The following is a 12280-nucleotide window of genomic DNA, read 5'->3' on the forward strand; positions in this document are numbered from 1 at the left end:
ATGTTATAAAAGTATTTAAGAATGAAAAATAACTGAAATGAAACAACAGGTTTCCCCCCCTGAAGCAATAACTGGGTTTCACTGAACAGTGAAGTGCTTTTCTTTTTCATACTCGCAAGCCTGAAATGCTCAGAGCAGGGAATTTTCCAATATCTGTTTGGGGCTCTTGGGCACATCACACATTTGGAAAGATACCTGGAACAGAGGCTTTAGAATGGCTGCCCCTGCTCTGTTCCTGCTAAGATACAAAAAGGCACACATTTCCCAAAAACAATGAAGACATGTTCTCCCCCCAACAAGACTTAGGTTTTAAAACAATTCAAAATGGACATCTATTTTCACTTATTTCTTGTAATAATTTTACAATTATTTTAGCTGGTTTTCTGGTATATGCATAATGCATATGCATTTCTTGACACATGCATAAATAGAGAATCATTAATAAACAAATAAAAATACGCCCAAGATGATCCTGCTATGGAATTTTAATATTCAAATCACCAAGGTATTTGTGGGGCTTTATGCTCCATGATAGCCCCTAAACCAACTGAATTGTGTAATAAAAGTGTTATTGTATAATTAGACTTGCCAGCTTACCATATGGTCCCCCAGTCTGGATCCTATAAAAACCTATGTAGCATAATGGGTTTCAGATGCTAATAATTTCATTTATTTATCATTTAGCTATCTCCATCACTCTGATTGTGTAAATGATTTGCAATAGGCCAGCAGTTTTCATAAATATGCGAACGTATGGTACAACCAAATGCTACACCGCGAACATTTACAGTTTGTACAACTAAGGAGCAATGGGGAAATTTCACTTTGCTGTTCAGAATACATAAATCATGTATATTTTAGAGCCTTAGAAAATTCCAAGAAAAAATTAGGATGTTATTTCATGTTCTGCTGAAACTTATTAAAATGAATGGTATGTTCAATCTGGAGAAGTACTTAACAAAAGTAGGCTTTGCGTATTTCACTTGAGATAAAATTACCATTCTCAAATGAAGGCATGAGATGGATATTAATTACTAAGGACAAAGACCTGAACTGTGTTTCTCAATCACAATACTGAAAAAGAGCCCACAATGTTCAGTTACAGCTGAAGGTCTGACTCAGGCCTGCACTGCACAACTTGTGACCCACCAAGCTAAGCACAGTTCACCAACCCTTTCTGGTTACCTGCCAGGTGCTTGACAAGCCCATCTTTTTGGAGGTCCAGGTAGGCTCTAAAAATGACGTTCTGTCAGCTGCTTGTGAGCTATAACTAGATAGTGGGTTGGCTACATTCAGCTTGGTTGGTCAAAAGTTTGGTACAGGCCTATTCTTAAATGAATGCACTTGTGGCTGGTTTTGAGCATACTGTTGCTAAAATCCTATTGAAGTTGACCAAAGCAGCCCAGCTCATATATTACTGCAGTATTTGCCTATAGAGGCAGATGCGTGATGATGTGTCCTCCAAATATGGGCTGTTTTATTTGTTCACCGAGGTCATTTAAAGCTCAGCATTTCTTCCCTTTTTTTTCTAGACATCGTAAACTGTGACTTAAAGTCAACTCTAAGGGTGCTGTACAATCTGTTCACCAAATACAGAAACTTAGAATGAAGAAGTCCCTTGGGATCCCACAGGTGGCTAAGTAAGGAACCAACCAACCCAACAGCCACTCCTTTTTTTTTGCAATCGTTCTTTTACTTTTGTACTACACTTCCTTCACATATTTCATATTCTTGCTATGTTTGTTTTGCACAAAAAATGTTTTAAATTCGGTCTTGTCTGCAATCCAAAATATTATGAAGTGAGTGTCTGCTGGAAGATGCATAGTCCTTTGTTTTAACTAGCTCTTGATTTCTTGGAGAGCAAGCAAGAAAGCCTGATCCCACATCCAGGTTAAGAGAAACAAACTGATCTTGATAGAAATGCCAGCCTCTTCCTGTGAGCTCTGCTGCCACAATAACCAAGAAGATCACATGACACAGGTCTGTGCACTACTACATGGTGAATGTGCCGTCTTCTTCTGCGGGATCCTCTCTAAGCCAAAGAATAGGTATGCCTGCAGTATTTGGTGCTTTGGCAGTTGCTGCTTTCTGTACATTACTCAGCTATGCTACACAAAGGACATAATCAGCCCAGAAAGAGGATAGTCCTTTCTCAATGTGTTTAGCTCTTCATCAAGACAAGCTGGACTAGCAGCAGAAATCTGTGTTGCTCCGACATATCAAGGTAGCCAGGGACTCTCCCCTGTCCTACCACACACACACCCGGGAGTAATTTTAGATTGTGCAAACTGCTGCTTTTAAGAAGTTGATGCTCAGTTGTTCCATAGAATCAATCGGATCGAAATGCTTCAGTTTAATTAAGTTGTGGATTGAGCTGCAGGACGTTTTCTCTGCCTGTGTTTATTGAATATTTATTTCAAAGAAAGGATCCATTGTATTCCTAATGAGATTTATGAGCACTATTACAAAGATCATGGAGAATGTAAGAGAGAGAGACACCATAGGTGGCATGATGCAAACTGAGCTATGAAACTGAGCTTCATAATTTGACTGACGGGCCCTATAAGGGGCCAGGTATGTGTTCCCTGTGCATACATTCCTCATCAATTTTCATTCCTACAAGCTCACACATCATACAGCTTTCCTTTAAATACCGTGCATTTAAAATAACCTGCAATATGTAGTATTTTCTACAATGTGATACTCTTGCCTATTTGCAAACGCTGTGGTACGAAGTATGTAGATAGTTTCAGTTTGGAAACTCTTTTGCAGCAAAGCACATAGAAAGTCAATGCAGTGGGCTCGTGTGCTAGAATCCAGGTGGGATCAGCCCTGCCAGGATATTGAAATAAGCTTTGTTTACATAATTGAAACATAAAATGACGTAATTGGTACAAGTAAGAAGCAGCTTTGGTGACAGAAGCAAAGGTAAAGGTTGTTCAAATAAAGAATTATTTTTGCATACCTTGGCTTTGCATACCTTGGAGATCTAAAATGAATGAGAAATGTTGAACATTTTATTAAAATCAGGTTCTCTTGCATTGATTATTACTAAGCCGAAAATTATTTTTTTTGGATTTTTGAATTTCAACAGGATATATACTGTATACAGAAGAAGTTGTGGGTTTTTTTGGTATGTATTCTTTGCTCAATCCTGTTAAAATACAAACATTTTAATTTTAGGATCAGCACCAATAATTTGTGCTGCAATTTGTCCCATGCATACTTTGTACTGAACGTTTAGGGGAAAATAGCTTACTTTTATTTATTTTTTTATTCGTCTCTACCAAAATGATAATGCCTAAACGTAAAATAACATCCCGTACCTATCTTATACCGTGTGGTTCTGATTTTAAATATTTCTTATGCTTAGTGAAGAGGTGGTATGACTCCTTTAGTTAGTTCACATTTGATTTGTGTCTTTGTTTGTTTTTTGTAATGCAAGCAAAGGGGTTAATATTGTATAAGGATATGCCTGTTGCCTTCCTGATGCTGGTCAGTTGCCTCTAGATATTCAGTAGCCCAGGCCAATCATCACCTTCATGTTAGTCACCTCTTGGCACCTTTACTATCTCATTAGTTTTTTCGGTTGACCATCCCTTCTGCCTTGTGTGGTGAGAATGGGGGGTAGGGAGGGGCATAATGTATCCAGGTAAAACTCATTTGCAATATGCATATGTATATGATAGGTTACATACCATTTTTCACCACATGAGGGTGCATACAAACAGTGTAATCACTGCACAAAAAATAGACACGTCTGAATTATCTGATGGTGGCTTTTAGGGTAACCAGATACAAAGGCTCCTGTGTACCTAAGAGTTCTGTAAAAGAGGGTCAGCAGGTGCAACTTTTCTCCCTTCTGGTTGAGATGCTTCACCACTTGGAGTTAGGTTCACATATAGGATCTTCCCTAAGAACCCTGCCTTCCTTTGCATCTTAATTATCTTTACTTTAATTAAAAAAACCACCACCATGAATATATTAACCCTCTAATTATATTGGCAGACATTATACAAAAGGAGGTGAGATCTAGCTGAAGCTGTTGCCAGAGAAAGGCAAGGTGGCTATTCTTGCTGTAGCTTCCCATGCCACCTGCCATTCTGTTTCTGGGGGTCCTCCAACTCTCCAGAACAGAGAGGAGGGGAAATGGACCAAAATAGCCTTTTCTCCCCACTTCTTCCAGCAACAGCATCCTGTAAGCAGTGTTCTGTTCATGGGAAATCTTGATCCATCCCACAAGCATTAGATGATCACATGGTTGATCACATGGTTGATCATAGTGTCTTTTCCCGCTGCAACATTAATCTGTTGGCTGCAACTCTAAAGGTAGTACTTGAAAGTAAGTTTCACTAAAATCAAGGGGAGGGACCTGCTCCTTTGTGAACAGCACAGTGTTTTCAGGATATGGTGCTTTCTGCAATCACATAATTGCCCTTTCTTTGTAGCTTTTTACTCAAAATAGTAGCTTTTTACTCAAAATAGTAGCTTTTTACTCAAAATAGAGTTGTTCTGGGCTAATTTGGTAATATCCGAAAGCACTTGACTCTGGATAAACACGAAGCAACTCCTCTGTTGCATCACTGGATTAAATATGAGGCAGGGCTGTTGCACACACTGTATTTTCATAGAAGGGATAATTTTAGCAGATTGACCTCCCAGCATAGGGCTGCTGCAGCAAGAGATAATCAGTATCTGCCAAAATTCTACTCTTTATCTGCAGAATTAATTGTCAAAAGGAACAGAATCTCTTTCCTCCATTTAATCTGACAACACAATTCTGTAGTTTCATGTTTATCTGGCTAGCCTGATACTGTCACTTCACGTTGTGAAAGGTTGACTGCCCGGTACTAAAGTTACCAACTTTTATTAACCTGTTTCTTTGCCTTTAACAGCACATTAATTGGAAAAAGGAATTGATTAATAGGAAATATGGCTGCTGACGCTCAATGGAGCCAGATATTTTTAAATGAAAATTCTGTTTAGCAGTATTAGCTTTTTATATGTCCTTGTTTGGGGGGGGGGGACAAGTTGCTATTAGGGGGTCAAAGTGAATTCATGAGACAGGAGAATGGATGGACTAGAACAGCACAGGAGATGGAGAAAAGGTTATTAAATTTAACCCTCTCCTGTTTCTCCTGCTCCTTTCTTCTTCTTCAGTGCCTTCCTAGGAAATGCCTCTCCATGGTTAGTATCCCCCAGCTTTTGGTTAACCAACTACCAGTTACCCCTTTCATTGCCCTTTGAACCAGTTATTAGTTTTCTTTTTAAAAGTTCAGGACAACAAAGAGATTGTAGGTATTGTTCCAGCTTACTGAAATATATTTTTCTAAATGGGTATTTGGATATAGATTCTGGTTCAGTTTGGTTTGGTCCCCTTGAACTGCAGCATGTTTCATCAGGCGCACAGGTTCCAGGCAAAATGCCATGTGCCTAGTGGCTTCTGTTAGAGAATCAAAGTGAAAATCAAAAGGAAAGGACTATTGAAGTCAGTGGCTGCCAAGGAAAACAGAAAATTCCCCATCCCTTGAAGTCATTAAGTGGGCATTGGATGTCTACCTTATAGTTATGCTGAGCAAAAGGAAAAAATTACATCACAGCAAAAATATCTAGATTACCCCTTTCAAAGAAACAAAATGCAAACAAGTCCTAGACTTCTGATATTAATCTTGCTTTGTTGAATTTCTAGATAGTCATTAGCTGCTGCATCATTATATTATCATTTCACATCAGTTAGATTTGTATAAATAGAAACAATGGGTTTCACCCAGTTGTGTGTTTTTCTAATAAATGGAATTGCATAAATAGGGGGTGTAACCAGGGCTTTTTTCAGCCGGAACTCAGTTCCACCACCTCTCAGGTGGGCGCCATTGCCATTCTAAGAGAAGGAGGGAGGTACTCATGATGAGCACCTCTTTTTCTAGAAAAATAGCACTGGGAGTAACTGATGAGTTTAAGCAATGTGAAACATTAGGCATGTCTTGTCATTTTTAGAGGAAGCTTAATAGTTATGTTAAGAAGAAAATGCTGGACTCTATATAATATAAACATTTCCATTGAATGAATGAACAAAATTTCATTCAATGAACCAAGAAGACAGCCCCTCACCTAAATAAAGACTAAACATTTTTGCAAAAAAAGCTACCTAGTCCTTTCTACAGTGATGTAGGGCAATAATGGGTGGATTTATTGTTAACCATGCAGGTACTAATAGTGGTTATATTTACGTATCTTACCAATGTTTTGCAAGCTTTCTTCTTGAAGGTGTAGAAGCTTATGACATACTGAGAAATGGGAAGGTAGTTGCATTCCTGATCCAGCTACACATGTGTAGCAGCAACCAGAGCTATACACATGGAGCCCAGTCAGAAAAACAACAGTCACACCAAATGTTGGTGGAATGTAACCCTCTCAACTCCCCCTTCTAAACACGGTTGCCTCTTTCCAAAAAGCTCTGGCAGCTAGATTGGTGAAGAAACCACATATGCAGCACCCATATGCATGTGAGGTTCCTCTTCAACCTCCTAATTGGATATGGTCCCTATGGTAGTTAGATCAGGTTGTTAGGCTGTGGATGTATAGCTCTACGCACATGGCAAATTGACCTCTATGGTGCACAGGGTTTCCTCTTTTCATAATTTGGAACAGGAGAATCTGCTTGAACACCTAGGGTTCCATTGCCTACTTTTTAAGTGATGATAATGTTGCTGGTAGCACTTTCTTTGTAGAATAAATTCAACCTTTCAGTTGAGATTAATTATTCCTTAGATATGTCTTTTGTTGAAATTCCAAACTGCTTATTTGAGAATGGAACCAGCAAAGTATCTTGCGGGTAAATGACAGCTGATTCCATCTTCAAAAACACAAGTGATTGATACCTGGGGTCATGAAGGCCATTACTTTGATTTTGCAAAAGTAACTAAATTGGTGAGCATGTGTATGTTTCGTAGCAAGTATTTGTTTTAATTGAAGAGCAGTTTCTATAATTATACAGGGACACCTATAAACACGAAATAGTTTAATTATTTTCATACCCAAGCACTACTTGTCCTATAAAAATGGATTCTGTCTTATATTTCTAATAGAGAATTATCACCTATAGATTCTACAGATTATATCTAGTATTTATTGCATCTGAAAAATATAGAGAAATATATATAAACAGGTTTATTTCTGTATAAAATATACTTTTTTAAAAAAAAATGGGCAAAATAGAGGCATTAGTTATTATAAATTCCTAGTCTACATAGGATTTGTTCCCTAGATTATTGTTAAAATAAGGAGAGTTTTAGGGTGAACGGGGCTGTATTTTTAATAATAGGGTCAGAATGCATTTTATAGATCATGATAAAAATGTGAGGGCAGCATTGAAATTACCTCATACCTCTATTGGACCAGTATTCTTAAAAGCATGTAGTCTGATGGGCCAGATAAGGAAGACCAAAGCAAAAACTACTGCCTTGGGGTGCTATAAAACTGCCACGGGCAACAGAATTGTATCTGTTTCCAACTCCTTTTCCCCCTCCTCCTCATTCTGGTCTCATTGAACACTAGCAAACCTAAAGGCAAGTTAGCTTGGGAGCTGCCAAGCATCTGGACTGGACCATTCTCTCCTCCATTAATTCTAGAAGGGTCCCTCTTTTCTATGTTCCTTGACTGTTGTGCTGTTCTTTTTTGCTAATTGTCTTTTAGAGGAAAACCTATACATAAGTGAGCAGTTTGCCACCAGTATAAAATGTGTTGTGGTCTTGCCTCTTTTGACGAATCCTGCAGTCAGTTCATCTAAGAAGTAACATACGTGAAACGTATTGGGGTGAATCCAGTTCTGTCTGGTGTGGTGTTAATTCCATGCACCAAGATACAGCTAGATATTAAGACTGGCTAAAGGCACAATCCAGAGAACCTACTTTTTCAAAGATAGAACAAAAGTTTTTAACTTCTGTGGTTGTTAGAGGAAAATATCCAATTTTGTTGGAAAGCTCTCAAAATGGCACAAAACTGGCCAGGCTACATAGTCAGGAACGAGAGCTCATATGTTCTGCCTTCCACCACATTAATCTCCCAGTCCCCTCCTTATCTTATATGCGTGTAATCTATTTCTTATGAGAAATCTAGGCCTCGAAAGTGCTTCTATTGATTCTACGGGTGGAGGTGCAAGAGATTCTAGGATGTCTTTGATTATGTATGATGATTGCATCTAGAAGAGATTTTTATGGAAGGCTCACAGCAGGAGAAATTTGTTAATCAATACAGCTTGCATGGATATTAAGATAAATGGCACTTCATCAGTGTAATTCACCTACTTTTAATATTGATGTTTTCCAACTAAATCTTCCTTATATTCTTTTCATGAATGTTTTGTTCCATGCCGACACTAGCACAGCTAACTAAATAGTTTATTTTAAAAGTGATGTTTATATTTCAGTAGTCAGAAATCTATATTGGTTTTGAATTCACTACATATTGAGCTTATCTTTTTTAAAAAAATGTTGAGTTTTCTGTCTGAAAATGTCCTTTAAATATACACTACAGAATATAAGACCTCAACATCCTTTATATAAAAAAGGAATTTCCTTACCAGTTAAGTGGCAACATGTTGCCAAAACACACACTCAGTAAACTCAACCTCCATAATTTTGCAAGCCATTTTATAAAATCAAAAGTTTGGGGTCTAATACTTTGAACTTGAATTCCCTCCTGTGTACTGGTTGGGGTATAATCAATTAGCATTAGCCCACTGCACTGAACAAGCAAACACCATGCAGTAACTGTTGTTGTGTGTATGTGTGTTCTTAATTCAATACACATATAAAATCAATTGTAAATCAGCAAAATTCTTCAGATTAGAAAATTGTATTGAAATGCATATTTCAATCTAATGTTATGTCGGAAGATAAGCTGTTCTGTTTTCATCTGGTATTGGAAATACTGTGAGTTAATAATTGCAGAACTGCAGGTATTCCATCATCCAAAGAATGCTGATTATCGTTTAACATTAATTGGTGTTCAGTCCTGTGCATACGTTATTGTCTGTAATCCAGTGTATTAACTGTTACACTTTTAAAAGGTTGCTTTTAATTGTATTTTGTCTAATACCTTCAATTGCAGATTCAGTAGCATTTATGAAAATAAATGTTATGTACGCTGTGAAATTGTATGTGGTATTTTGTTTTTCTTCTGGGATTTATTTATTTTTCTTGGCCCTTAAAGCATATGTCTTCCCTGTTTAATAATCTTTGAGGAAGTTGCTAACATTTGCATAGATCCGAAGAACCACACAACTAAAGAACTTTAATTCCTCTCCTTCAAAAAGCTGCCACCTAGAATTCAAATTCTGACGCAATAAAATACAATATAAGAAATAAAAGAAGCAATAAAAATATAGAAATCCTATGTATATCTAATGTGATGGATGTGTCATCCCCAACATCAAATACCCAGGCACATCATGGACCACATGAATGAAGCTCATGGGCCATTGGTGGGTCATGGGCCACAGTTCCGGAACCTCTGCTCTAGAGGGGTGGGGGAGCCCGAGCAAAAATATAGTAGTTGTTTATTTACTTAATTTAAAATATTTTATACTACCTGTCATGAAAAAAACCTCACAATAAAATGCACTACAAATGCATCAAATGGAAAAGTTCCAAGAACTCAGGCCAGGAAGGAGATTAATTATAATTTCTTCAAACTGTTTAAAGATTCAATTCCGGTTAGAATAATTTTCAAATACAGGACAAGGCCTTGTTTCGTTTATTCTTCATCAGCTATAGTTTCATGGTCAAAGTGTACCAATTGTGTTTCCATTTGATCTCTTGATTTCACCAAGAACTCCAATTTCTACAGTACTACAAATGCACTCAAGCAAGAAATTCAACAGCATTTTCAAAGTCAGGGCAAGAGTTGTTTCAAAACGTACGTCACAACAAACCTACCTTAATGAGCTGGGAAGGCTTCACTGTTGGTGCCTGCCTTGTTTCAGAGAGGAGAATTGCACAAGAGTGCGTCACAAAACCCCTTCCAGTCACTGTGAGAGGAACCTCTACAAGCTGTAGTACCAGCAGGAGAGCCTCAGCAAAAGATCTGCATGACCAGGTGAATAAGGTATATGGGAGGAGGCATTCCCTCAGAAAACCTAGCAGCTGCGCCAGTTCTCTTGTAAAAGGTATTAAATGCTCATGGTGGGACACTTCATTCAGCCATCTAGCTGCCACATTCTGCATTGGCTGAGGCTTCCAGACCAACGTTAAAGTCAGCCCTGCATACTAAACATTCCTGTAATCCAGTCATGAGGTTATCATTGCATATGTCACTGTAGCAAGGCTATCTCTATCCAAGGGAACGCCCATCATTGGTGCACCAGCCAAAGCTGCTAAAAGGTGCTCCAAGCCACTGTGGCCACTAGGATTCCAATGAGAAGAACAGTTCAAGGCAAGGAGCACCCTCCACATTACATAGCTGCAATTTCAAACAGAGTGCAACCCTGTCTAGGACAAGTAATCTGCCCAGTTCCTGGATGCAGGGACCACCCCTGTGTCCAAGCCTCAATCCAGGACTTGCATGCCCACACCTGACTTTGTTCCCCAAAGCACATGATTGTGCAGCCATTAACCACACAACCCGAATAACCTTTCCTCCTTTACGCAGCCACATAACTAACACCACACCTCACATATTTTCATCTTCCGTACAACACCTGTCAGAATCCGGAATCAGGAGCTGGTCGGCGATAAACACCTGGTGTCAGTGAAGTTAACTCTTTAGTCAAGGAACCCCAAACAGCACAGGCCTCGTGATCACACCAACTCTTCCCAGTAGATCTTGCCCCAATGAGGCAATTACAAGTAACGAAGGTCCCTGCCTTCCTACCACTCTCTAAGGGTCTTTCCCAAGCAACCTGAGTCTCCTTCATATTATCTCTCTTTGCTCCACCCTCTTTAGTCATCCTCTGGGAGACCCCAGGAGGGGAACTAGACACAGCAAGAGGGGGAAACACCCTGGCTTCTTCAGCAGCCTGCCTCCACTCCTGACTCTTCTCCTGCCTCTGCTTCTGCCCTCTGCCACAGTCTCTTCCTGCTCACTAAACCCTGTCCCCCCCCCTTCCACTTCCAACACCACCTCCTCCCAGTCTGCTCCCTCTGATCACTTATCATCCCACCACCAGTCCTCTGTTCTGAACCACAGGGTACCTGGTGGCAAGTCCTGTTGAACTGCATGATCCCACAGCAGGTGCTAGTGTGCAGGCCACAAGTTCAAACTCCAAAGTCAGACCAGGTTCCTGCCTCTGCTAGCGTGCCTCACCTGGCCAGCTAGTGAAGTGGATTGTGGGCACTTGCCTGCCTGAGCATTCCTTAAGCATATCTTCCACTGCTCCTTACACCTCAGAGTCTACTGTGTTCGAACTGTGTCTTGGAAGCCATGGAGAAAAGGAGTTGAGGGGGATTAACAGATGATGTGTCTGGTAACAGAGTGTGTTGAACATTCTTTTCTTCTTAACAACTTCTGATTTGTATATAATTATGCCTCCTACATTACATACGGACACAGCAAATCAGTGTCTACCACACCGGCAATAAAGTGTTAATTAACTTGGCCAACACACAAACACTTTTTACAAGCAAGAGATATTAGATCAGTTTTAGCTTACCATAAATTTTTATGAGATCATGTTGGAAAAACACATTCTAAGAAAGAATTTAAAAGGGCCAGGGGGAAAGCCACAATAATTTATCTCACCAGTTGATTCCCTTAACAAGTCAGTAAACTAAGCCACTTGAAACCATTCTCTGTTCACATGTCTGAAGAAGGAAGCAGAAATTGACAAAGTGAAATAAACGAACTTATTTTTCTACATTTTTTACTGTGAGATGAAAACGGGGGGACAAAAAAGACATAGCAGGACAGCCACATGCAATCCTATACTCTCATCTGGAAGTAAATCCCATTGATCCCAATGATATTTACTTTTGAGTACAGTAGTCACTAATCACATATAAGATTGCATCCATTGCTGCATTCACATGCAAAGGGAAGCCCCTTTTAAAAAAGATTTTAAAAAAAGAAATAGCATGTTTGGTTGCAAGGAGACACGATCTCTTCCTCTGCCTTAACTTCTTGTGCTCTGTTCCATCAAACTATTTTTCTCCAGTCATGGCTAGCTGCTGATGTTGGAGCTGGGCAAGAAGAAACACTCTTGCAGAAATAGTGGGGCAATGGGTGGGGGGAGAGGATTTTTGTCAGTCACCAAGCACTTTCATTTTTTGTTGTTAATACCACTTCC

General features: G+C 39.2%; 1 protein-coding gene across 2 annotated transcripts in view; it reads left to right on the forward strand.

Moving 5' to 3' along the window:
• PARVA (parvin alpha) overlaps nt 1–9152 on the forward strand; it is a 74126-nt gene extending 64974 nt beyond the window's left edge. For both annotated transcript variants that reach the window (XM_035118864.3, XM_035118872.3), the window contains exon 13: nt 1533–9152. In XM_035118864.3, the coding sequence (XP_034974755.2) occupies nt 1533–1609 (77 nt within the window). In that variant the 3' untranslated portion in view covers nt 1610–9152. The remainder of the gene's footprint in view (nt 1–1532) is intronic.
• Nucleotides 9153–12280: the final 3128 nt, after the last annotated feature.

Source organism: Zootoca vivipara, chromosome 1 (genome assembly GCF_965207765.1).
Source record: "Zootoca vivipara chromosome 1, rZooViv2.hap1.1, whole genome shotgun sequence".
Classification (NCBI taxonomy): Eukaryota; Metazoa; Chordata; class Lepidosauria; order Squamata; family Lacertidae; genus Zootoca; species Zootoca vivipara.